Genomic DNA, 27440 nt, shown 5'->3' with positions numbered 1-27440 from the left:
CGAATTCTTTCGCCTTTTTTTTTTCTTTTTTATTTAATGATCATTTATTTTTCCTTAAATTTTTTTTTTGCCCTTTTAACGTTGAGAGGTTTCCACGGAATAAAACAAAAAGAATTTTATTTTAAAAAGAAAGAGGCCCAGGCAAAATTAATTTTTCAGCTTCGTCATTGATTTCCTTTTATTTTTTTTGTTTCTGACGGGATGGAACTCTGAGAGGTGGGCGGTGATAAGAAGAGCGATTCATAAATAATGAAATCTAATTACAGTTTTTTGAAGGTAGTACACTATAGAGCAAAAGGGCAAAATAAAAAAAGAAGGAGAAAAAATGTATAACAACATTTGAAATTGAATGGAGCAGCAGCGCGGGGGGAAAGGAATTTTAGACCCCGCCCCTTTCGTGAAGAGAAGCAACATTAGCACTTGGAAGATGTCGGTTTTTCTTTCCCTCCTGTGTATGTGTGTGTGTGTTTTGATGGGTTTTAGACGCTCTGTGTGTCGGGGGCATATAAATAGAAGAGAGACAAAAGGAAAAGAAGAAAAATAAAAGATTCTTCTTCTTCTTCTTTTTGATGGCGCATTCGGCACCTCTGCAGGGGTTTTTCTTGCCCCTTTTATTTTTATTTTGGCTTCGCTTCTTCTTGTTCCATGTGTTTTTCCTTAGCTTTTTGTTTGCCTATCTCGACTATCTTTTTCGGTGTGTGGCATCGGCTTTTATAGGTGTCCCTGCCTCGGGTAAAGAAAAAGACGGGCGCACCGGTCGGTGGAGGTGTAGTAGTGTGGTGGTCAAGTGGGAGGGATTCTTACATATCTCTCGACTATACACAACCCGAATAAGAAAATCTTTTTTTCTCTCTCTCTCTCTCGATGATACTCACACACACAAGTCTCTTTTATATACACGCACACAAAAGAAGCAGGAGACTTTTGAAATGGACGCTGAGGGCGGAGCTTGGCTCCAGAGTGGGAGGTGTCCTCAAGTCCCGCCTCTTTCTCTCTCCCGTGTACCAACTTGGGTGCTCAGCCGAAGGGGAGACTTGCGCACCCGTGAGCGCACCCCACACACAGAACCCCCCTTCTTTTTTTTTTTTTACCTTAGACACCGAACAAGGTGAAACAAACCGAAAACCAAAAATCTCTTTTCTTCTTCTTCTTCTTCCTTTTCTTATGTATAACCTCCTTCTTCGTCTTCTTCTACTTCTTGGCCGTGTGTCTCTAACTGGGAGGTCGGGTGCTGCTCCTTTTCCCTCCGCCCTGCTGTGTGTGTCTGTACGCCCAGTTGTACTCACCGGTGGGGACTTTGGAGCTCAGTCCGTCAAGACACATTGTTGTGACAACATAGATCCCAACAGCTCGACCAAAGAAGAAGAAAAAGTTCTTGTTCTTTTCAAAATATTATTTAAAAGAAGAAGAAGAAGAAGAAGAAGAAGGCACCTGGAGACCCTCCTCAATTTTTCGTTGTATTCCCTTTTAGTGAATGTTTTCACCTCTAGACCTTTCATACCCCCCCGATTCTCAATGACCCACCTCTCCGATCCGATCCGCTCCTCTGCTCCTCCAGCGTCACCTTATTCCTCCTCCTCCTTCTCCTCCTCCTCCTCCTCTTGGTCGACTGCTACTACCCCGCCTCCGCCGTCTCCTCCAGCTCTGCAGACTCACAGAGTGCTGGTGGTTCGGTGATTTGCTGCCAGTTCCATCACAGATACCTCATCGGCCGGTGTCCAGAGATCGTCTCTCCGCGCTTCCTGTCGGATAACCCACTACTTTTGACCATTTTTTATCCTCCTCTCCACTCTGGTTTTTTTAACTCCCCCAACAACAAATTTTTAGAAAAACCGAATTTTTATTTCTGTCGAAATTTTGGAAAAATTTTTTTCTTATTTTTTTTTCCGTATTTGTCAAAACACAAAAATTTTTTACAAATTAAATTGGCCCTCTGCTGACGGCTGGGCATCGAGAGATGGAATGACACTCTCCCAAGAGCCGATGCCGTTTGTCGATCGTGTCGAAACGTCCGCGTCTAGACACCAACCCAGCGCACGATCAGAGATTTATCGGCCCGCGTCTATTCCTCGCTGTTGCCTCCATTGATTTCCCCAATTCCCCTTTTTACCTCGATCCTCATTGGTGATTTACATATCGACGGTGCCGTCGTCGTTTCATTTCGTTCATCGGGATTCCCAACCAAAAAAAGTGCTACTCCGTTCGGTTCCCAAATATTTTCCGCAGTGTTCAAACAAGCGAATTGAGAAAAAAGTCGAAGTAAAAATTAGAAAAAATGATGGCGTCGTTCGTCGAGTGTTGGTCCAGTGCTGGAAGGCCTACGTGCTCATCAGAGGAGGCCGGTCACGTTCGGACTCGGCGGCGGCGGATAAGCGTCGGCGTCTGCAGCGACTGTGGCGGTGATGGAGTCGAGCGTCCAACCCAATCATCCGCGTCGTCTTGTTCCTCCTCCACCACCACCACCTCCGCCACCACCACCTCATCACGACGCCCTCACAGCAACAGACGTCGCTCGCCCGGCTCGTCATCTTCGTCGGCCGGCTGCTGTTACTGGCTCCTGGTCCTGCTGGTGGTGTTGAGCGCGTTGCTGCCGTCACCGGCCACGGCCTGCGGTCCCGGCCGGGGTGCCAACCGCCGCCGGTCGCCGCGCAAGTTGACGCCGCTCGTCTTCAAGCAGCACGTGCCCAACGTGTCGGAGAACACGCTCGGCGCCAGCGGACTCACCGAGGGCAAAATCACGCGCGACGATCCCAGGTTCCAGCAGCTCGTGCCCAACTACAACACGGACATTGTCTTCAAAGACGAGGAAGGAACGGGAGCCGATCGACTCATGACCCAGGTAAATGTCGCATTTTGGGTGATTCAAATATTCCCGCCCTTCTATTCTAGCTACATATATCGATCGAATTGGAAGCCAATAGGCCTAATCCGTTTTGCGGGTTCAAAACCTTCGGTTGTTTTATTTAAATGGTGTCGCCTACCTGAAACCACACCGTGAGCCGTTGTGGTGGTGGTGGTAGACCGAGACGGCCGAAACACAAGTAAAAAAGAAAACACACACGCGATTATATAGTTATAAGTTTTTCCCTTCCTCTCGTCGGTTTTTTATGACTGTAGGCTATATGTATAGGCTTTTGTAGACGACGACGACGAAAAAATAAAGAAAAAAGAACCAGCGGCCGGAACTGTTATGGCGGTATCCGATGGCTCCAAATAAGCCTCTTATGGGTTTTACTTTACACGGCAACCAACCAACTAAAGGAGGGGGTGGGGGGGAATAAGGTTTTTCGTTACTCCTTTGACTTGTTATAATTTTTACCCCCAAAATATTTTTTGTTTTGAAAGTTTGTCTTTTGTTATTTTGACACTGTGCGAAAAAAAAAAAAAACCCACACACACACACACACACACACAAACAGTCAGGGAGATCCGTGAATTTTCTTCATAAAAAAAGAGAAAATTTCTTCATTTCACACGGCTGGAAATCCAATTATACAGTGGCACAAACATTGGCGGAGACCCCGTCCATGTAGGAGTGACATGTGAGATGAAAAGAGAGAGAGAGAGAAATCAGGTGTGTGTATACCTTTTTAACCATCGCCAAAGATATGCCCGTCCTAATTAAAAGCCTTTTCTTTCTTTCTCCTTTCTCTATACACATACATATATATACTCATATTTTTATATTGGTATGAATATGTACTACTCTTGTATTGATGTGTACGCACTACCTGAGAGGACAGATTGCCCCCATAGAGTTTAGCACCGGTCTCGACTTCTTCTTCTTCTTGAAGGGGAGGCCCAGAGATTTCTCCTTTTCCCATGGCCACGGTTTAAAATAGAGACAGGTGACAATTGGTTTTCTGACTCGAGAAGATCATTCACGATCCCCAGACATAAAAATCCAAATTCCCCCCCAAAAAAAGAATAAGGAAAAAGAAAACAGTTGAGGAAGAAGCCACCCAATTCGACCGCCGATAGTTTTTCCCACCCGAATAAATAAAAAAGAGGTTTAATTGCGATAAATGAGAGTCGAGAGATGTATAGTCTTATGATATCTATAGGCGACAATCATAGCCAATAAATAATAGAGATGGGAAAAGGCTATTGGGGCTGTGTGTGTGTGTGTGTGCCAGGGCGCGGTGTTCATTCTTGTCTTTTTGGGAACTTGATGTGACTTTTGAAAATACCTCGCTGAAAAGCTTTTGATTCTCCTGTCATTGTCGTCGTCTTCTTAAGAGGCCCCTGATGGAATTCCCCCCCACCACCAACCGCTCTCCGCCCCATTCGAAAATGATATGGTGAGACACGGAAAACAAAAAGCTAGATGGCTACTCTCTCTCTCTCTCTTTAGCTCTCTTTGCCCGGCTGGCTGCTTGGGGGGCTATTGGCTATTGACAGTAACACGTCGGCGTGACTGTCACCCAAGTGTCAAATGGACCTCTCAGCTTTTTGGGCAAGAAGGGTGGGGTGGGGGGATTCACCTAAATAACAAATCAAATAAGAAATAATCAAGAAATCTTTGACAGACATTCGAAAATTTCCCTTTTGTTTTCTCTTTCTCTAAATCCTGGCGCGCCCAATTCAAAACAGATCAATTCTCAAAAGTGTTGCATCAAATGATTCAATCACTTTCTCTCGATATTTAAGTTATGAGAAGAATGCGCCACGATTTCTTTTCAACTTAAAAAAAAATGTTTTATAAGACATTTTTTTGGGTTGTGTACATGTACGTATTCATCGCGTCGTTCTCCATGTCTTCTGTTGTTATTTGAACCCCCCCGCGCAACGGAGAGAGAGAGAGCTGGGGCAGTCGCGGGTGGGTTGCCCTTTTTCCTGCCCGGTCCGATCGAGAGATTCGGTTTCACCGCAAAGTCGGAAATGTTACGGCACCAACAAGAAAGAGAAGCTCTCCATTTTCTTAACGGGAGGGAAGAAAAAAGAAAACATTATTTTTGACTTTGATTTCAAAAACCAAAGAATTCTTTGCCCGGAGAAATGGACTTGGGCGTGTGACGTGTCCTCGTATAACTTTTGGCCGGGCACGAGGAAACGTTACACCGAAAGTTGTTTCTTGTCGTCGTCGTCGTCTTTTCCACGGCGTCTGAGAAACCCTCCCGTTTGGACTACCGGCGTGCGCTGGGTCCGCAAGTCGGCGACAATTTCCGCTTTCATTTCATTTCCTCCTTTTTTGATTTTTGTCGGATGGGAACCGAATCCCGCGTGGGCGTGGTCGAAACTCGGTCGGAGATTTATATGTAGGACACGCATCACCTACATGAGATTGGCGGCTCAGGAAGTTAGTGAGTCCGTGTCAAGACCCACCAATAAAAAACAAGAAAGACAAAAATGGCGACTTTTTCATCATTGGTGGGGGGGCCAGAAATTCAGAGTTGATTTCGGACATTTTATTGAGGCCAAAAAAAGAAGAGTTAACTTGTTTGAGCAGAATTAGGTAGAACTGTCATGTGGGGAAAATAAAAGGTAGGTAGTTTCTTCTTCTACTACTACTCTAGCCACTAAATGTACATACATATACGACTGGGATATGTGCTGTATACCTACAGGGTGGGGTTATACCTATAGACACACACAGAGATACTCTTCCTTTTTGGCGTTCCCATGCCATATCCTGGGACTTGTTCTTCTTTTTTTTCTGACTTGTTCTTCTTCCCACAAGATGCGGGACAGAGATGGACACACACACACACACAAGTGTGTAGTGTGTGTGTGTGTGGATGATGCTGGCCCATTTTTACCTGTCGTCTCGTTGTCTTTCACAGCAGAATTTCGCTGCCTCCTCTGCGCCCTGTTTTTTTTTCTCTTTCTTTTTCTTTTTTTAAAATTTTATTATTCCTCATCACTTCGAGGTCCGTTGAGGGGAAAGAAGAAGAAGAAGCGGGTGCACAACAAATTCCCACGGCCGTGTGTTGCCGTAGCTTTTTCGTTAACTTTTTTCTTCGACGGTAGTGGGGAGAGAGGAGTGAGAAGAAAAAGAAAAGAAACATATTGTCATAGACCGACGACACGGTCATGACACGGTTCAGAGTTAGACGAACTGGTGGCATTTATATGGCGCTATAGGATCCGGCATTCCTCTAGAGTGTGTGTGTGCGTGTGTTTTTTGGGGGGGCTTGACATTTTTGAATTTTTGCGCGCTCAATTTGGTTCGAAGGCCAAAAAGAAGTCGCCTTTTTTTCTCACAGACACTTTTTGAGAGAGATACCATTAGATAGATAGTCGCCACCCAAACGTGCCACTACTATATACCGCCATTACACAGTCTCGTTTCTTTTTTTCCAGCTGTAACTTCTTCCTGTCCTTATGGCACTATAGCGCAATAGCTTTATAGTGACTCCTTCTAGTGTACATTCATTTTGATTCGGTTGTTCAAGATCGACTATACCATATCTATCCAGTAGGATATCGATCAGAGGGTATACAAGAATTCTCCTCGGTGAACCCCGGTGAATAAGAATTCTTCTACCTCCTTCTGGTATTTTTTTGTTTTTATTTTCTGGTCATTCAAAAAAAACCTTTCGGGGTAGTGGTGTAGTAGCTGTATGTATGTATATAGTGGCGCAGGGACAACTTTTGTTTATGGCCGTTGTTATTCAGTCACGGTGAGAGAGAAAGAAGAATCTTAAGGGTGATGGAACCAAAGTTTGACAGGACGTTTTAGCTTATAGTGAATGTGTCTCTGTGTGTACATACATTGGAGGGGGGGATATTGTACACGGTATGATGCACATATATCTACACTCTCTCTCGACTGTTATTGTCTCGGGCCAAAGTTCGCATGGAAACTCTAGACGAAAAAGAAAAAGATGCGCGCGCAACATTTCGAAAAAGGGCAGCAGCTCCTCCTTTTTAATTCTTTCAGACGTTTTTTTTCTTTCGGGGGTGAGTTGTTGTTTCTCTTTCAGTTTTTAATGGCCAGCCTCCAGCAGAGAGCAGTTCTTTTTATGCCGTCGTGCGCGTTAGAATAGTTTAAACAGAAGAAAAGAAAGAAAAAACAGCAGACTACTAGACATTTTGGTTTCATTTGCATTTAAAATTCCCGGTATTTTTTCTTTCTCTTTCCTAGTTGAACGCCAATTGCGAAATAGTATCCTTATAGTATAATCTCTATATGGTCTGGTTCAGAAATATTTCTCCTGTTTGCGGTGTTGTCGTTTGAAACAAACTCTAGTCGCCACCTCGGGAAAAACCGCAAACTTTTATACAGACAAGAGCGACGACACTATGTTGTTTGTTTCCTTTTTTCTTCACATGGAATTCAGACGGACCTCTCGGGCTTGATGGAACTCTGACGCTCCATCAACCGAGTGTCTTGTCTTCTTTGTAAAAAAACAAAAAATCAAAAGAACTTTTATTTTAAAAAAGAGTTTCTTTCGAAACAGGTGAAGGTATTTAGGCCGATGGAAAGGGTCGCACAATCGCGCAACAAGATAAAACTCGACACAAATGGAAAACGAAAAAATTTTTTAAGTTTAAGAGTTCATCGATCACCAGAAAGAAGTTGCGCACGGCAAAGATAAAAGAGAAAAAAAAATAAAATAAAAGGCGACGAGGAAAATAAATTTGAGAAAGAATAACGTTGACGTCATCGACTCCTCAAATGTCAAGCTCTTCTTTCTCGGTTTTGTTCGTTTTTTTTTCTTCAATTTTAACATCCATAACTCTAACATAACAAAACGTTATGGCGCATAGTAGCCGGCCATATATATATTGTCCGTCTGCGCATATTATACCGACTACCTACAAATGACCCAAACTTCCCTTATAGCTGCTTCTTCTTCTTTTTCTCCCCCCTTTTTTTTCTCTTCCTTGGCCGTGTTGTGTCCTCCGCGTGTCATAAACACCCGGTCCCGAGAGGACCTTGCCTCAATCCGTAAAGGTGTATATCAGAGTGGTAACAGTAGCAGTTGTTGTTGTTGCCGTACAACACTACCCAAAAGTGAATGAAATGAGGGACCAGCGAAACCCCTGGCCGATCGATTCCGGAAGCTAGTATTATATATATACTGCTGTGTCCATCATATAGTTTATAGGCTCTCCTCTCTGGGTACGAGGTATGGTACAAGGTATCTAGGTACTACAACAACATAAACACGGTAGAGCCGGATGGATCTTGAAATTTGACCCGAGTACTATATAGAGAAAAAGAAGAAGAATCAGGTGTTTTCTGGGTTTTCTTTTGGCTGGTTAGATACGCGCAGGTTAGATTTTTATTTTTTATTTTCTTGCCCTTTTTTCTTTTATTATTTTTGTGTCGCAGTAGACGAGCTGGTCGGGTGTTAGACGCGGTAGTGGCCCGTGTCAGTTCCACTTGAAATCATAGGCCCTCATCAAGAGTCGATCAAACTCGAAACCAATTTCCAGGGGCAATTGAAACTTTTTTCGGACGTCGTAAAAGAAAATCAAATTCCAACCGATTCGGAATATAAACTTGGAAGAATTTAAATGATACACACGTAGAGTCTTCTTCTTCTGTTGTTGTTGTTGTTATCCAGCCAACAACAAGAGACGGAGAAATTCCAAATCGGTCGATTTCAGCACACACAGCAGACACAAGTGAAGGATAAAGAGTCGAATTATATTCCAAACGATAGCCCTTCGCTGGCTGCTGCTTAGATTTTTTTGGGGGGTTTGACTTGCGAGGGCCGTACTATCAGCACTGCTCCAAACTGAATGCGTTCGTGTGTATACGGACCTTGTGGCATGTACTTTGACCTCCAAAAAAAGAGAAAATTCAAATCGAATCAAAAGGAGAATCAGGAAAGAAGAAGGAGAGACTCTTCTGATGCGATAGAAAGCAGAGAGACCCCACGGGTTGCCCAGCACCCGCATTCCTACACGTCCGTTTTTTTTTACAAAGCCAAAAGAAGAAGACAAAACAAAACTTAACAAATCCAATAAGTTCAAACAAACACACAGAAAACACTCAGCCAAACTTCATCATAGATCGGCCGTTCAATTTAGAAAAAAAAAAACAATTTTGGCCAAAAATATTTTTTGTTTTTTGTCTTTTTTTCGTGATGATATGTTGGCCGGCGGTCCGTTCCGCGCACCCGGGACAGTCGATTAGCATAACGTATATCTCGTAGTAGTAGACATAGTATTTGTGTAGTAGCATATGGACATGTAGGTCGACCTACTGAGCTGTTGGGTGTTTGTTTAATCTGTTTGGGTGCCCCCCTCACGCGATTCGTAGAAAAAGGGAAAAATAACAAACTGGGCCGTCAAACCGCTCTTGGTCGACCGGACGGGCAGACGGGACGCTAGACGCTGCTGCTGCGCTAAAACGAGAAAAAGTTTTTCTTTAAATTTTTATTTTCGGTCAAAGAATTTTTTGTGTTGTAGTTTGGCCAGCAGCAAAGAGAGAGATACACACTCACCTTTCGATATCGACGGCTGGCATCAGGCCAGCAGCAGCACACAGCACAAACACAGTCGGCAAAAGAGATTTGTTTTGTTTTTTAGCTTAACATTTCTTTATTGTTTTGATCCTCTCGTGCTGCTGTGGCCTGTTGGCTGCTGGATGATCTTTTTAGCGGTCACAAGCCAATTGGATTTAGGGCGTTTCTCTGCCAACAAAGAAATGTTTCACTTGCTTCTTCTGCTTTTTCTTCTTCGTCGTCTTATTCCAATCACCAACTCAAAGGTTCTTTCAATGTCAAAGTTTTTGGAACAAAGAAAGAGAGACGAACCATTGCGGATTATCGCCCAAAGAGAAAACATTTTCCTATAGAGCTCTTGATTTGGAAAAGGTGATAGTCTATACATCAGCCAGGATGTCTGCATTGATATTGGTGTACACACACACACTCTGTTTCTTCTTCTTCTTCTCTATTGATTCACTTAACCGGCGAAACGGAAAGTTCCTGGTCGAACTTGGTCGTGTTTTTTTAATTCGAAAATGAGCATATTCGGCCATTTTCATTGGTTTGGCGAGGGACGAGGATGAGCAGCACGCGACCAGGATACATCGCAGACTCTCACACGCAGGAAACTTTTGGTTTTCTTCGAATCGGGTAATATTATACGGGAATAGAAGAAGAAGCGGCGGCGGCGAAATAATCCAAAACACGTGCCAACGGACGGATCGTGTTTCTCATTGAGCATGCTCCACTCGTCGTTCGTCTTTTGTTTTTTGGTTGTCGACAAATCAAAAGAAGAAGAAGTCGGGATGAGACACAACAACAACAACACCGAAAGAAAATCGCCTCTAGGAAAAGTAAAGGCCGACATTTAGGCGTTTGCGACTTAGGTTATTGGCTGCTGCTAGCCGACATTGAGAAGTAGATTTGATTTCACGATGGCAATCGTGCCGGTCGTTCAGCTGCTGGTTGTTGTCGCTGTTTGTTTGTTGTTGCGGTGGATTCCAATCGCTTTTTGTTTTTTTTTTGCGACCGCCATCACACAGCCAGAGCTTTAGACGAAGAGTTAGTCGGCTCCCAGTATGGCCTATCAGGAGCCAGTCAAACTTCGAATAGCCGCGGGTTTTTTCCTCCCGTGCAGGAGAATCAAATAAAGCGCAAAGGGGATATAAAAGAGCGTCCGCCGCCGCTATTTCAACAGCTGGGCCGTGATGGAACGATGTGACGAAGCCAAACGGCTCGCCGAAGCAATCACTCTAGATTTCTACCGAATTTCCAAAGTCCATTTTTCTTTTTTCTTCTTCTTCTTCTTCTTCTTCTTCCAAGGAGGGACGGTTCGTTTTTATAGCGACTGGGCAGCAGCAGCAGCAGCAGCCCTGTCCGTCCTTGGGGTTTATTCTTCCTCCCTTCTATTAAATTTGGTGTTTATACTAAGGAAATGCTACTGTCAAGACAAGAAAGAAAAGAGACAATCGAGCCAGCCGAAATTTCTTTTCCTCGATGGCCATTGGCTGCCGGACGAGACGGGACCGCCGTTACGGATGGTGGGGGGGGGGAATCTATTGTGTCGTTGACTTTTCTTTTGTTGCCGTTGTTGTCACGAGAGAGAGAAATAATCTAAACTTTATTCAATTGTATTGTCGTCTCAGAGTGCGGAAATAGCTCCTCTTTGGCCATTGGCTCTCTCATCTCGCCTTCCAGTTGATCCGGCGAGAAATGTAAGTGGCCGTCTGGGCCAGCGACGATGAATAGATCATGACTTTGGGGAAAATCAGATCTTTCCGCTGGCAGCTGCTGCTGGCCCTTGGGGTCACAAATAAAAAACCCAAATTCCCTTTTTCTTCTTATTCTTCTTCTCTTTTCGTTTCGTCGTGACAACGGAGAAGAAGCAGGGCAGAGGCTGTCGTCGGCTCAAACCCAAAACGGGGCGGAGCCTAATGCCATCTTCTCCGTTTGGCCGCAGTCTCTTCTGTGATTGGATCCGTCGAAGGGCCGGCACTTTTTTTTTTTTTTTTTTGCTCCGAAGGCCGTCGCTTCTTCTTTTAGACGCAACAGCCACCCGAAGGCGCTGCTGCTCTTGCCCAGCAGCTGTTACTGCACCACGGTCGTCATCTTTTTTTGTTTCTCTCGTGAAACTGTTGTTGTTGTGTAAAAACAACTCGGACGGTCGAGTTCGTATATAGCCGACAGCAGGTCGTCCACACCGGCGTGAAATGCCGGCAGAGCGGCAGCAGAGACGCGCGATGATGCCCTAGAAAAAAAAAGAAACGAAATTAATTCTTGGCTGCCCGTCCAAACAGCAGCAACAACAACCCGTGAACCTCTCTCTACGGCCGGAATTGGCCAGACACGAAAAACATTTGGAGTTGGCGACAAATCAAAAAAGTTTATGAGACTAGAAAGAAAGAGAGAGAAATACCTCGGAGACAATGATGATGATTTGCATATAGAGTCGCCGGACGAGCAAAAGTTCTCCAAAGGGCGTGATGGCACGCCGTTACAAATTCTTTCGCCAATTTCTTTATTTATTTTTTTGTTATTTTTGAAAGAAAAGAAAAGAAAAACAACAACTATTTTTATCTATAATATTTTGTGTGTGTGTGTCGTGTGCGGGGGTGAAAGGAATGGAAAACCGCCGCGCTCGACTCATTCCACCAATTGACTTTTGACACTTTTTCTTCCGTTTGGGTCATTTCGGGTCGCGCAATCATCGCATTCCCAGCCCGACTGTCTGGAATTTTGTTTTTCTCTTTTTTTTCTTTTCTGAGCTGTGATTTGAACTGGGAGGAGGGAGAATAAATATATATATACATCTATGTATGTAATAATAAGATAGCTGTAGTATAGGACTTGTGTGTGTGTTGATGTTGCACGAATTGTTTGGTCGACTCCCGCTGCGTTCAAAACTGTCGAAATGAACAACTCGGGGGATTTTTCTTCTTGTTCTCGAGACAAATTTGTCCATTACGATCGGAATTTCTCTTGTTCTTCTTCTTCTTCTTTTCTTTTCCGCCTTTTGGGGTTTTTGATAATTTGGTGTTGACTTGTTGACTTGTTGACTCGCGAGCAATGCGCGTCCCCCAACGGCGCAGCAGAGAGCCGTTCACATTCTTGTGCCAGAGTTTATAGAGGCCACCACAAACGCACAAAAGTGGTTGGGTGGTTGGTGGCACTCGACTCGAATTTTTCTTTTTCTTTTTTTCGGTTGCAAATGAAACCCCCCATCATCTGCCGACCTGCGGGGCACATTAAAGGCCATCAAAAACGCGCGGATGATGATGACGCCGGCAGGGCGACGACGACCGGCGCCCTTGTGTGTGTGCGACTTGTGGTCCCTGGGCGCGCGCATATTTGAAATTCCAGCCCAGCACCCGAAAACAACAAACGACTACTACTATACTACGACTACTACTTTGATTCTTGGGTTGTTGTGGGTGAACGGAGGTCATCCCCTCGGCGGTTAAAAGACAAATTCAAACGCGTGAGTTGGATACGTACAGTATATGTACCGCAACACGAAAAGCGGGAAATTTGAAAAAAAAAATTCATATTGGGGCCTCCTCCATTAAAAACGAAAGCAAAGTGAGAATAGATTTTTTTACAAGATGGATGGAAAGTTTGCAAACTTTTTTCTGAAGGGTTAATGATTATTCCAGTCTATAGTCCCTCCCACCTTGTCAATGCCACATGGGAGACTATTCCTTTTTTTGTTTTGTTTGAAAGCCGGACCGCCGCTAATGATACGTTTTGAGTAGAGACAACCAGACATATTTTTCTTCGAATTCCTTCCGACCGACCCTAAAAGAAAAAAAAATCTGGAACCCCCCCCCTTCCATATACTACCATATAATAATAATGAGCTATTCCTTATTTTTAAAAGAAATAAAAAAAATCAGTTGAATTTTTTATTGAATAAGGGAAACTGCCATCGACTTTTCATTTTGTGTCAAAACATCGGCCGTTCAAACATTCGAAAAAGTGGGAAAATGGCTTTTCTTCTAGCGGCAGTGTGTTGGTCTACCTTGTCATTTGGAGTCCAGCCGCGCCTCCCTCCCATTTGCCCCGGCGCAGTTTGTCCAGCCGCCCGCTCTTATCTCCCTATCCCCCATGTCTCTCTGTACATTTGTACAGAGCATTTTTCCTTCAAAAAGAAAGAAAAAAAGGACCGACAACATGTATACTGTAAGAGTTTAGCCCCTTTGCTGCGCGCCAGAGAGACAAGAAAATGTTTAATAGTCAAGTCATGGCCCGATCATTCATTATATTACCACCACCTTTTTCTTTTCCATCTCTCCCCCGTGTGCTGGAAGAAAAACTTTGTAGACACATTTTTTAGTGGCTGGCCTACACGTACAGTGTACTACAGTTCTCTTTGAAGAGAGAGAGAGGGGGGTGAAATGAAAGCAAGAATAAAATCAGAACGAATTGTGTGGGCGGAATTATATACATTTATGTACGGCGGCGGAAGGGATCCGGAACCCCCCCAAATTTCCAGCTCAACAAAAGGGTCGGGTCCAGCAAGCGGCTTCTTATATGGTCCCTCCATCTCTCCTGGAAAAACAAATTTTGTTTTCTGGTCTACACACGCCAGGGGGTTCCGTTTTTACTGGAACCCACACACACACACACGCCTTTTTGTGAGAGGAGTTGTGTGTCTGTCTGGATTTCGGTCGCTTTTCATTTGTTATTTCTTCACCCTTTCTATGGCCGGTGTTGTTGTTGTTGTTATTAAATCAATCCGAGAGTTGTACCGTATAGTAGTAGCCTTTTTACGGGCATGGGGACATTCCTGGAATTCGCCCAGTTGTGTTGTGTCCCCCAGGAGAGAGAAAAGAAGAGCGGCGCGTCTCTGCCGCCCGGAGAAAGGCAAACGAAAAGTCAACGCCGTTTGTAATGGGAACACCCGCGCGCGCAACTTCGGGACAATAACCCCGCGACGATGTCGCAATCCATCTCTCTCTCTCTCTTCTCTTTCTAGTCTGCGAGATTGAGGTCGATGAATCTTTTGACATCACATCGTCCGTCGTCTTTTCCCATCGATTTGTCCGTCTGAAGTAAATTCCCCAAACTAAAACAAATTTTTATTCTTTTTCTTGAATTTTTTTTCTCGTTTCGACAAAAAATTCCTTCCGTCCCTTTTGGGATCCTGAAAATATAATACAATAAGGCACTGCTGTGGCAGCAGCACTCAAACACCTGGCGTCCGGCTAATAACGAGCTCGCGCGCTTAGACGGGCCAGCCAAAAGGGCGAACACCAATCGGAAGATGCGCGCACAGTTCAACAATAGAAAAGAAAAAAAGATTCCAGCTCTCGCTGTTTGTGGAATCGTCTACATAGAAATTGAATAGGCTTTTTTTCTTTTTCCACCCTATATTAGTTTGAAATTCTAACGTCCCTCTCTCTCTCTCTTGTGTACGTGCTGCCTCGGCTTGTACAAAAGAGCAATTAGCCCCCAAAGTCCTCTGACAGCTGGGGCCTCAGTTGACCAGCCCAAAGGTTTTTTTTTTCTTTTTTCTTATTTTACAACAAACATTCACAGAGTCACAACTCGTATCCGTACAGAAAGAGATGCAACACAAATAACCTATCGGGTTTCTTCCAACTATGCAAACACCGTTGGCCAAAAGGGAAAAACAAGAAAATTGTGTCGTCGTCGGCGTCGTCGCCTTATCGGCCCGTGTTTGTGCGCGGTCGACTTTTTGGTATTTTTTTACCCAAATTGTTTTCAAGAGCCGCGCGCTGTTTGAATTTCGTACACTGGCCACTTGTCATCGCCCCACTCGAAACCATTTCTCGGTTATGGGGGGCGGCGGTAAATGTGTGTTATCTCTTATAGATTTTCTATTCTTTCATCTCCGTGTTGTTTAGACAAAAGTAAAATACCAAACGGAAACTGCTGGTCGGAAAAAATAAAAAAAAAAGTTCCCCCGTCCCTCATATCCATCGGTGTGTGTTCAGTAAATGGACGGCCAGAGAGTCAAACTCGTTTAACAGCTCTTCAAAAAAGAAGTGAAGGGAAAAAAAAGAAAAAGAAGACAAATAAAAATCTAAAGGAAGAAGAAGAAGAAGAGGAGAGAGGAAAAAAGGGATGACAAATCACGCGCGCGGCTCTTCTTCACCCAGTGACTCCTCCTACCTTCCCGCTTTTAAAAGAGAGAGAGAGAGTCGAAGAAAGAAAACACTTAAAGAACACCGTGGGAAATCAAAACATGCGAAGGTGGGAGGTCGTGTCTCTCTCTCTCTGTGTGTACCGAGAGAAAAAAGAAGAAGTTGAAGGCGCATAGTCGAAGAAGGGCGGCAAATAGCAGCCGAGTGTGTATATATCTAGCTATATCTTTTTTTCTTCTCCTGGGCCGGTATGCCGGTTCTTCTTTACCGTACTAATAGCATCGTGAGAGTATAGAGAGAGAGAGAGAAAGACAAAGATCAAACAAAATCTCTGGAAACATCAATGTGTGTATGTGGACGGACTGTCGCATCATTAATAAATATGAGAGAGAGAGAGAAAGTAGGCAGTAATAGGCTTATATATATACGGATACGGCTTGTGTAATATTTGATTTACATTTATATAGCTAGGGGGGAATTCAAAGGAGCTCGCCGGTTTGTTATTAATTAAAACATAATGAGATGACGTCGGATAGTTTATTTTTAAAATAAAATCCGACCACCAAAAACGGCGGAGAATTTTGTTTTTTCTTTCTTTTTTAAACAAAACAAATGAGATGATGAGATTTATACACAAGAAGAAGAAGAAATAACACTTTTTGTTTTTTTAATTTGTGTTTCTTTTTTTTCTTAACATTTTCTTCTTCTTGTTGATCGAAATGATGCGGGGGGCTGCTGTCCGGTTTGGAAATCGTTTCTTTTCTGTTGGGCTCTGTGTGTGCGGTGCCCGCGCCGCTCTTAATTGATTCCAAAACGTGAACCGTTGAAGCGAGAGCACACGGGCGCCGAGTCCGCAGGTGGCTCTCTACCTCTTCTTTTCATTTGAACACCTGCATCACACTTTACACAAATCTCTTGTCTCGAGGGCCGGCCGGCCGTCCAGAAAGAGAGAAAGAAAAAAAAAGAGACGAGGTCGTTCATGACCTACGGGACGAAACGTTCACTTTGTGTTTCTTTTATTTTTTAAAAAATATTTTTTTTCAAATTGAAAGCGCCAAATTTGTTATAATCAGATTTTTGTTTTTTGTTTTTGTTTTCCCCAATTTTCCAGAGATGCAAAGAGAAGCTTAACACGTTGGCCATTTCGGTGATGAACCAGTGGCCGGGCGTGAAACTGCGCGTGACGGAAGGCTGGGACGAGGAAGGCCTGCACGCGGCCAACTCTTTGCACTACGAGGGACGAGGCGTGGACATCACGACGTCGGATCGCGACCGCTCCAAGTACGGCATGCTGGCCCGTCTGGCCGTCGAGGCCGGATTCGACTGGGTCTACTACGAGTCGCGGGCTCACATTCACGCTTCAGTCAAATCAGGTAAGACCAAAATCAAATCATCACCCCGGAATAAATCAAAAAGAAAAACAAAAACAAAAAAACAAAAAAAAAAGATTCGAGGCTCCCGAAAACGAACGACCGAAAGAGAGAAACAATTCAACCAAAAAAGCTCGAATAGAACGAACCGGATCCGTCTTGATGGATAGGGCTTGTGCTATTGTCTTTCCTTCTTCTTCTTCTTCTTCTCTCTTCTCTGACATAGTCGCTCGTCGACCCTGGCTCTCTTCTTCTTCTCCTTGGAGGTTTTTGTTGATTCGTTATAAATACTCGGCTGGAATCACAAAGTCGAGGCCGCATCTCCTCTTCTTCTTCTTCTTCTTCTTCCAGTTTTCTATTTCGTTATTGATTCTTCTTCTCGGAGAGAAGAAGGGAAACTCTATAATACGCGCTAGACGACCAACCGACTTACTACTACCTACGTTTGATTTTGTAAAAATCGGGAGGGTCGTGAAAGAGGGAGGCTACGATAGAGAGGAAGGTGGTGGTTTCACGTTCATTTCTATTTATAGAAGTGCCATCATTCTTTCAATGCCCGGGACGCGCCAGTTGTTGTTGTTGTTGTTTTATTTTGGTTTCCTCTTTGGGAAAGAAAAAAAGAAAAAATCTTTTTCTGAAGTGAAAAGTTCTAATATTCTTCTTCGGGCAACTCCTACTTTGAGCGTCTAGTGCGTGTACGTGGGAGCCCGGTTCGTTGGACCAGACCAGCAGCCGGAGCTTTATTTATTTATTTTTTATTTCATTTTCATCTGATGGAAAGAGCAACCATTTTCCAATCGCCCTCCAGCAGCTCCGACTCTCTGGTTAAAGAGAGAGAGACTCTCTTTTTTTATTCTCTTCTCTTCTCTGAAATTCTGCGTCCGTCTGGTACTTAAAAAAATATATATACATATAAGATGCTGGACTTTGAGAGAGCCAGCAGCAGGGCCTTTGCACACGTCTATTATATGTACAAACTCTTTTGTCGATTGTCATCGCACTTCTCTGAGCGGTAAATCCCGCAAAGTCACGGTCTTCGTGCAGAGCTAATGGACACCATGTGTAACCTAATAGTTTTCCTTATTCTTTTCTTTTCTTTTTTTCTTTTCTTTTATTTTGTGAGAAAAAACAAAACAAAACAAAAAAAAAAATTTAAGCATATCATCATCAAATGAGGCAACTGAGGCGAAGATGATGGCAACTTGCTGACGTATGACTTCATTTCCCAATGGATCGGGACTTCGGGAGAGAAAAATCCGCAATTTGATGTATCTAAACAGACGAGACGTGCGATTGGTCCAAATGCGTTTGGAATGCAACCCCTTGAGGCCCGTGAAAGAGGCCAAACCAACTCTCTTTTTCTTCTTCTTCTCCGTCTTCTTCTTCTTCTTTCTTCTTCTTCTTTTAGATTCTCAAAGGCATCGTGATGGGGATAGGTTAGACGTGTATATGCACACGTATCGGCTGGCTAAGGGGCCGGCCGTTCATTGGCTGCCTGCCGTTTCTAAAGGGACTCGTCCCAAAAGAAGAAAGAAACAGAGAAAAAAAAATAACGAAACAACCTAGTCCCGTGTTGTTGTTGTGGCAGATATAGCTTTGGCTGGCAGATCATTGGCTCCAGGGATACAAAAAAAAGGGGGGGGGAGAGAAAAGAGGTTATTATTATTATGGCCCTGCCAGGGAGAGAGAGAGGGAGAGAGTATAGGGCGCAACACAAGGGCTAAGTAGTCCCACAGCACCACCGATGATGAAGAAGAAGAAGAACTCGAATTTGTATATGAGGCGACTGTGTGAACATTCCGCTGCAGAGAAGAAAAAAAGGTCGAAACAAAAAACCAGCCTATAAAAAAAATACCTGTGTTGTTGTTGTTGTTGTTGGGGAAAAGCTCGTCGATTTTAAACGAGTCACCGTGTGTTCTTTTCTGGTGGATTTTTTCTTCTATGGAAAAAATCTCGGCCAGGGATAATCTCCAAAGTGACTGGATATTACAAGACGGGAAAAATAAAGAGTTTCATCGGAGCTATTCTATTTTCTATCGGCAGTTATCATCGGTAAAGAGAGAGTGACTGCGCGGGAAAAAAAAACAGATTTAAACGCGGCCCAGGAATGTTGCGTGCATTCGCTTGATACCTCCCGGAATTCATCATTCGATCGAATCTTATTATTGGGGTTCCAGCTGGGACTTGTTTGATTCGATTGATGGACAATAATCTTCCGGAAAGAAGAAGAATTTCCTTGGCCCGACCTTTTTTTCTAGCGTTTACATGGCAACTAAATTCGCGCTTGTTTGACGTCAATTCAAATTCGGATGTGTCTTGTCCATTCAATCAAAACACTTTTGTCAAAAAACCTCCGCAGCGTACAGCGACAACACACGCAGGTGTGCGGGACACGCATTCGATTCCCTTTTGCTTTTTGACATTAATGAAATCGTTGAATAATTCCACGAGACTCTCTCCCGCGCTCGTCTCCCAGCGGATAGCGACCAGCACATTCACAACATTTCCATCATCTTTTCTTGTTAACGTTCTGTTGGTATTTTATTTATTTATTTATTTATTTAATATGCGCCATCTTCAACGGAGCGTCATCCGTTTTTTCAGACATTTCTTGTATTAGTCCTGGCATTTGTTGTGTGTGTGCGTGTGTGGCGAATGGGGTGATGGGTGTTGTTCCGGCGACTTTTTGACTGTGGCCTGTGGGCCGACAGAAAAAGAATGAAAAGAAAAGAAGGTACAAACTTATAAAGAGTCTAAGTAGTAATAGATGTTGGAGAGAAGGAAGAAAGAAAGAAAAGAAAAGAAGAAAAGAGGCCGTGTATATCGCCAGGGTGATGGGTGCCGCTCTCGGCGGGGAACCTGTGTGATGGGAGCCCCTTCTTCTTCAACATAACCGGCACCCTCTTCTTCTTCTTCTTCTATTCAGGGAGATCTTCTCTCCCTTTTTTCTGAACTCCTCGGCGCCCCGCTCTTTTTTTTTCATCCTGGGCCGTGTTACCTGTTTTACCTGATGCGCCGTCTCTTCTTCTTCTTCTCCCCCCCACATAACTACCCGCATACCAATGGGGGGCTCCTCCTCCTACCTCTTCGACTCTCGGAGCGTGTAACACAACTTAACAAGCTCTAGGGTCCCTCAACAACAAGCTGCGCTATAAGGATTTATTCCCATTCTTTTTTTTTCTTCCCATTTTCTGTTTGGGAATAAGCAAATGTAAAAAAGGGAAAAAGAAAAGAATATAGAGACTCGAAATCAGATTTTCCAGATGGGCTGGGGGGAAACCCATCACGCCATGGCTATTTTTATTTATATCGATCTAAAATAAGCGTCGATTTGGAAATCTTTTCCGCATAGTTTTATCTAGGTATATTTCCAGTCAGTGCTGGGTGTAGTACAGCGCGCACGTTATAAATATACCCCGTAAGCTTTTTTTAAATAGATATCTACACAGCAGAGCCAGAGCGCTCTTTGGGTTGTCTTAACAGGTAACAAGTATCATGTGACTCTGACTGATTGGGTTCCGTCACCTGTGAGAGGGGCCGTTTCTCGCGTTCACTTGACGCGTCAGCTTATTCAAACTCTTCAAGAGAGTCGACCTGCTCTCTCTCTCTCTCTAGTCTTTCTTTCTTCTTCTTCTTCTTCTTCTTCTTTCCAAACCAGCTGAGCATTATTAGATACACGGGGGATAAATAGAGAAAGCCCCGCAGGAAACACTTGTCGGGGTGAGCTATGTCGACTTGGGTTCTCTCCGGGCCCTGGTGCGCGCTCTTCTAGACGCCGAACCCGATTTGTCTCTCTTCTCGTTATACCTTTCTCTCTCTCTTAGACCTTTTTCTTATTTCAAAGAAGAAGAAACGGCGGCTCCTTCTTTTGCCCTATACACCGCATACCTGCGTGTGTATATAACCCATCTCTGCGCTGCACTGCGCTGTGCTGCCACAGGCTTTAGAGAGAGATATATTTTCTGTCCTTTTTTCTATCTACCAAGCTAGATGAGAGAGAGAGAATTCAAATAAATGTCTGGAGAGATTTCCAACGGGCGCTTTTCAGCACTCGGAGCTTTTTTTTATTTTCTCACAGCGAGCACAGGCACACACACATATATGTGTATAGATTGTAGGCCTATGCCCGAGGATTCAATATGTATATGATCTCTTATCTCTCTACTACTCCCTCTCACTTCTGTGTGGGCCTTCTTCTCAAAAGAAGGAGGCCTATCTCTCGACACAATGTCTATACCTATACCGTATCCGACTTCTTTTTTTTCTTTGGAACATTTCAGGGAGAGACCACCAAATAAAGAGATGGGTGTCCTTCCACTTCTTTTGAGGTGGGTGATGGTGGGGGGGTTCTTTTCAATTTCTTTCCCACACCGGGAGAGAGAGGAGAATATAAAGGGGAAAAAAGAGGGTGATATTTTGACTCGTTGACGGGGCGGCGTGTCCCGCTCTTGTGTGTGTTCTTCCGAAAAAATATGATTTCCCAACTAGTCGTTAACACCCATTTAAAGTGTCGGCAGCAGGGAGGACGTTTGACCTTCCGTCGTCTTTTCTTTTCTCCTTCTTCTTCCCGCCCGTGTTGCGTCATTATTATCAAGTGGGAGTGTAGTTGACTAACTAACTGACGTCATATCGTCGGGGGATCGACAGTGACACGTTTGGTGATTCAAATGCGCCAGGGTTGTGTTCAATTGGAGAAATAGAAATAGAAGAAGCGATTTCCAATGAGGAAAACAGTAGAAAGAAATAGGGAGCCATGAAGGACGGTCGGTTCGGTTCGCGCTTGTTAATTTATGCCGGGCCGCCCAAGTTGTTGCGCGGCACATAAAAACGGGAAGACAAGACAAGAAGAAGAAGAAGAAGAAGAGCTCCCCCGCAAATTGCCAGACACGATGGAGAAAAAAATCAAGGGGGGAAAAACAGAAAGAGAGACAGAGTATCGTCCGAGTTTGTTTCTTTCTTACTGGAGAATAAATTCTCTATTCTCTTTTTTGATTGCGCCCATAAATATGTGGGAAAAGAGGGGGGGCCTTTTTGAATTGATAGCCAAGGTAGTAGCTATACACTGCCAACAGTCAAACAGCGGCCATTTCTTTGACTTCATCTCGTGTTTTTCTTAGCTCTTTCGTCAGTTTCTTCTCTCCCAGTCAGTCAGGAAAAGAAAGAAAAAAAAGAACAACTTCGAAACTTCTTCTCCGATTGGTTTAAGCCAAACAACATTCCTCCTCCTTTTCTTTTCCTGAACTCGTCCCTTTTGGTTTTTTTTTCATCGTTTTTTATTTCATTTTCTCCCTCCCCTGGTCCGTTTTTTCTTTTCTTTTTTCACTGCTGATTGCCTATCTTGTCCTCACCCGTTGATAATCTCCTTCTTATATATATTTTTCTTTCTTTATTCCCAACGGGCACACAAATCCTTCGACACGGGCGACCGGGGGGAAATCAAAAGAGACGGGGTGAGATCCGTGACGAAAACCTCTCCGGAATTTTAGATTTCATTTTTTCCGATGCCACGTCAAGAGTGAAATTAAACGCGCATCTATACTCGGCACGTTATTATATGATATGGGTGGGTTTCTCTATGTATAGTGGAGATCTATGTGAATGTGGATCCAATGAATATCCCCCCCCCTTTCCTCCCCCCTCGAAAGAGAGAGAGATAGTCCTCCTTTGGCTGCATATAATCGTAATAATAAAAATGAATAAATCAAAGTGGGATAAAATTCTTGAGAAATGTCCAGCAGCTGGGAGGTGGCGGCGGCGACCTTTCCTCCATAGTTGGTGGTGTAAACATGTCCGTCCTTTTTGACGTGGTGCCAGTTCTTCTGTGCTGTGAGGAGAAGAAGAAGAAGAGATTGTTGTGACATTTGAAATCGTGCGTGGCGATGAGCGCGCCTCAGCCTTTTCCCTTCCAGCTCGAATGGTTTTTCCCATTTTCTCAAATCTTCTCCTGTGTGTACAGCATTCTCGTCGGCCTCCGTGTCCGATGCGGATCGACCCAAAAGAGCCGGACCTCAAAGAGAATCTAAAGAAAATGGTTCTCTTTCTTTTGTCGAACTGATCGGTCGCCAGCACACAACTGTGTTGTGTTGCCCCATGACTTTCTGCATGGCTTTCCCTTTCATTTGGTGATGGGAGAATGAAAGCGGATGCGCTGGAATGTTTTCACTCGCCCACCCCGAGCTCGTAACAAAAGCGGACACACACACACAAAAATGAATTCTTTCCTCCAGTCGATTGGCGTTCCGCACACCTGGGAATAACCCAAAAGAAGAAGAAGAGCTCTGGCAAAACAAAAACGAAACAATCGATCGTGTACTCTGTCGCCTTTTTTGCGTGTGCTGCGCATTTGCCGGGCATTTGAACGGCGTTCGAGAAATGCCGCGCGTTGTCCGGCTCACCGCGATGCGATAAAAAGAAGCCGCCCGTTGTCTCTCTCTCTCTGTCTTTTTTCTTTTGTTTTCGGCCACCCAGTGATGTCGTTGTCTGTACGATTTACTGTCATTCAACATTTCAAATGGCTGATGATGAAAAAAAGAAAAAGATGAGAAACAAATTTGAAATTCTTGTGGAGAATGATTTATCTATTTTTGTTTTTTGTCTTCGGAACCCCCCCTCATCTTTTCAGTACATCTCGGATGAGATGGTGATGGATCGCAGTTTTTCCTTCTTTCTTTCTTTCGTGTCTAACAACGGGCCAGACATTCGCGCAGTCAAACGATCAGTCGAGAACTATAGGGGATCTGAAGGAAGAAGAACATGACGACAAATTGGCAACGTAATGTTTTCACTAAGTGAATTTTTTCCCAAGGATGAATGCAGACGGGCTCGTAGACAGAAACCCCCCCAAAAGAAGAAGAAGAAGAAGAAGAAGAAAAAAAAAAGTGGCACCCATAGGTTTTTTGTGTTGAGGTACGCGCGTGAGAACTGCTCAGGTAGAAAAACGGAACAGACAGAAAAGAAGGCAGAAAAAAAGTAGAAGAAGAAGAACGATGTTTATTATATAAGGAATGCGGACGAGAGGAGGGCAAAAAAAAAGAAAGAAAAAAAGGTCCGTGTTATGGAGCCCCCCCTCATCCATCTATATCTTAAACATAAAAAGCCCATGGAAGAGCTTTAGCTGCTCTCTCTCTCTTTCTTGTACACATTTTTATTTCTCAGTTTTTCTCTATCTTCCCCAAAGATTTTGGGTTGCTTTCGGTATTACAGCGCGCAGACAGGAGGGGTGGTGTGTGTTGTGTCTTCTCTGGGTGCCCTTTTATCTTGTCTTGAAAACTCTAATTGACTAACAGATTCTCAGTGTCAACTTGGAGTCAAACGCTGTTGCATGTCTAACGTGTGTGTGTGTGTCTGCGTGCCCAATTGATTCAAGGGGACAGGAGACAGGACAGGGGGCTGCTGTTAGTCCTCTCTTCTATAACCTTGGCTATTTATTTTTGCCATGTTTTTTTTGTTTTCCCAACAGCCGAGAGTCAATACATTCGACGCATACGAAAGGGAAAGAAAAGAAACGAAAAAACATATCATAGGACGTGATGGCGGGAGGTCAGCGCGCAGAAAATAAATAAACGGGGCACAGGCACACACACACACACAAAGTGGTTAGAGTTATAATGAGCACTAAAAGAATGGGACTCGGAGGAATCTTACCAAGATAGATAGAGAGATGTTATATATGGATGTAAAGCTAACTAAAGAGACTCGGCGAAAAGGATATGAAAGAAAGCTCGGAGAGAGGAGCCATGGCAACAGAGTCGGGTCCTATATATTATGCAAGGATGCTCGCGTCTGTTCATCGCGGTGCCACAGAGCAACAAGGGAGAGCGGAGAAGAAGAAGAAGAAGAAGAAGAAGGGGGGAACGAACTAGTATATACGACGACAAGTAGTAGTTATCTCTCGACACGGAAAACATTCGACAGTTGGACGAGACAAGGGCAGCAGCATCAAAGCCCAACTGTTATTACCTTCTTCTTCTTTAGCTCTTTTTTCCACTTCACTCCGCCATCAGCACCCGGCGCAAAGGAAGAAGAATGATAGTTTGGGTCTCCCAGCGCAGTTATTTCAGAGCGTCCATCTTTGTTTTGTTTTTGTTTTTTGTTGTTTTGGTTTCCTCCATTTGAAAAATTCTTTCAAACAAAGACATTTATAATAACCGAATTTTTCTTTCATTTGATTTAACAGAATCTTCTCAAGCCGGTCGTCACGGAGGATGTTTCCCGCCTGAATCGACCGTTTTGAGCGAGAGCGGCGGAGTCAAGAAACTGTCGGAATTGTCGGTGGGCGACCGGATTCAGTCGATGGACTCGCAGGGCCGTTTGGTCTTCAGTCCCGTCTTGTTGTTCCTGGACCGCGACCTGAGCGAGGAACGAGATTTCGTCCAGCTGCTATCGACCGACGGTGCCAGCGTGACGATGACGGCCAGCCACCTGATCTACACGGTGGCCAGCCAAGATTTACTGGAGGATGTCGACGTCGACTTGATGAACGGACAACTTCAATCCAACAGTTTGCACTCGGGCGAGAACAGCAGCGCCGAAGAGGAAGACCGATTGCTGGACCAGATGATGGCCAATGCTACAATGGACCGTTTCGGGACCCGCCTGAAGGCCACCTTCGCCTCCAAAGTGCAAATCGGCGACTGGATCGTTTCGACTGGCCCCGACGGCCGACCCAAGCCGCAACGGGTGGTCGGCGTCTCGGCCGTGACCCAGCGAGGAGTTCTGGCACCGCTGACCGAGGAAGGGACGCTGGTGGTCGACCAGGTCGTCGTCTCCTGTTACGCCGTCATCGACGACCAGACCATCGCTCATTGGGCATTCGCTCCCGTCCGTCTCCTCAACAACGTCCACAAGAGTCTGGTCCACTTCTGGCGAGCCCTCAGCTGGTGGAATCACGACCGGACAGAATCAGCGAGCGGCAGCAGCATCCCAGTCAGAATAAGCGTCGAGGCTGAGAGATCGAGCACCAGCGAGAGCAAACCTCCGACGCTAGTGGGCATCCACTGGTACGCCAAAATGTTGTATAGGATAGCGCGATTTGTACTGCCCAGTCATCTGGTCTTCAATTGATGACTGCTGACATGTGCTAAGGATGATCGCTTCATCTTTCTCTCTCTCTCTCTCTCTTATGTAATCCATCAATGATCGACTATCTTTTTATAATCGATACATTGAGACCAACACCCAATTCTGTTATATCCCCGAGAGAGAGAGAGATTTCCCGATTTTTTTTTTATTTGTTAATTTTTTTTCGGTACAATTTTCGCTCACCAATTTCGAGCCTATATATTTAAATATGCCCAATGATGTATGATTTGTTGATTGCTCTCCCCCCCCCCCCCTATCCCTCCCGATTGTTTTTGTTTCGTTACAAATAAGCCACGACCGATCAACGGTCAACCAACTATATGAAATGTTCCAGAAACATAAGGAACTGCCACCAGCAAACCAGCCACCACCACTATTACTATTATACACCTACAGTCCTATTCATATAAAATAAAACCATTTTTTACTCCTCGCGTTTCCGCACTCCGCTACAAGAAAACCCGAGATCAATTTCCGAGAAAAATGAAACAGCAGCAAAAAAATAAAATATACCCTCCATAATTTTGTGATGATGCGTGTGTAAGATGTATAACAATTGTAAATAGGATGAACAGTTGAGGATTGAAGAAGAAACGACGAGGTGTTAAAAAGAAAAGACGGAAAGAAAACACAACTACCAGCCAAACTTTTGTTTTTTTTTTATGATGAGAGAAATAATCTTCTGTCCCATATATGTAGTTAATTTCACAAAAAAAAAAAGAGTGTTAAAGGTTCAACAAGTTGTACATAATAAAATAGAGTGAGACATACACACACATACAGATCTATCAGTATCTATCGATTACCCCCACTCCCCACCCGCACCCCCCAATATCACGCGTTCACCTGACCACCACCGACTTTTTCTATGAAAAAGCCTCTCTCCCTTTTTTTTTTATAAAACAAACTATATACTATCTTATGAAAATTTTTTTTTACCTATTTTACTCCGTCCGTCTCTTATAATAATTTTTCTATTTGATGTCGAGGGAACTTTTTTGTCAAACATTTTTTTGGTTTTATTTGTCAGACTCTCACTGCTCTCCAGTGCCCCAAACGTTTGAATCTTTTATATCAAAATCTTGTTCTTTTCTTTTTTTATTATTATTATTTTCAGCTTTCATTTCATCATTGACGGATGATAAAAAATTGAAAAAAAAAAAAAACGAAACAAAAAAATAATTTCACCGGAAATCGAACCGCCCTCCAAAGCTAATACGACAACCAATTCATTTGTTATTTTCGCTCTATGAATTCAATTGTCGCAAGAATAAGAAGAAAAAAAAATAATAATCATAATGGCGAAATGTTTTTGTTAATTTTTTTATTATTATTTTGTAATTTCGCGCCCCTTTGTTTCTTAATTTCTTGTTTAAAAAAAATTGTCATGGGACAACCCAATTTCCGCCATTCGGATTGTCAACTTTGTATATTTCTGCAACCATACACATCTGTTTCAATTATTATCAAACAACAATTTCGACTTTCATTTCATT

At 43.8% G+C, this 27440-nt stretch overlaps 1 protein-coding gene across 1 annotated transcript; it reads left to right on the top strand.

The window, feature by feature from the left end:
* Positions 1-69: 69 nt before the first annotated feature.
* LOC124195622 (sonic hedgehog protein A-like) lies at positions 70-27421 on the top strand. Its single transcript, XM_046590114.1, has 3 exons — positions 70-2839; positions 16605-16866; positions 25040-27421. The coding sequence occupies exons 1-3, from the start codon at positions 2276-2278 to the stop codon at positions 25924-25926; spliced, it is 1713 nt and encodes a 570-aa protein (XP_046446070.1). The 5' UTR covers positions 70-2275; the 3' UTR covers positions 25927-27421.
* The last annotated feature ends 19 nt before the right edge of the window (positions 27422-27440 follow it).

Source organism: Daphnia pulex, chromosome 1 (genome assembly GCF_021134715.1).
Source record: "Daphnia pulex isolate KAP4 chromosome 1, ASM2113471v1".
Classification (NCBI taxonomy): Eukaryota; Metazoa; Arthropoda; class Branchiopoda; order Diplostraca; family Daphniidae; genus Daphnia; species Daphnia pulex.
The sequence above is the reverse complement of the archived record's forward strand: the minus strand, read 5'-3'. Positions and strand labels throughout refer to the sequence as shown.

What these genes read in the sequence shown, in the direction of transcription:
- LOC124195622 (XM_046590114.1), top strand. Translation starts at nt 2,276, where the DNA reads ATGATGGCGTCGTTCGTCGAGTGTTGGTCCAGTGCTGGAAGGCCTACG. An exon ending in CCGATCGACTCATGACCCAG is followed by an intron (nt 2,840 to 16,604) that starts GTAAATGTCGCA and finishes CCAATTTTCCAG; the next exon opens with AGATGCAAAGAGAAGCTTAA. An exon ending in TCACGCTTCAGTCAAATCAG is followed by an intron (nt 16,867 to 25,039) that starts GTAAGACCAAAA and finishes TTGATTTAACAG; the next exon opens with AATCTTCTCAAGCCGGTCGT.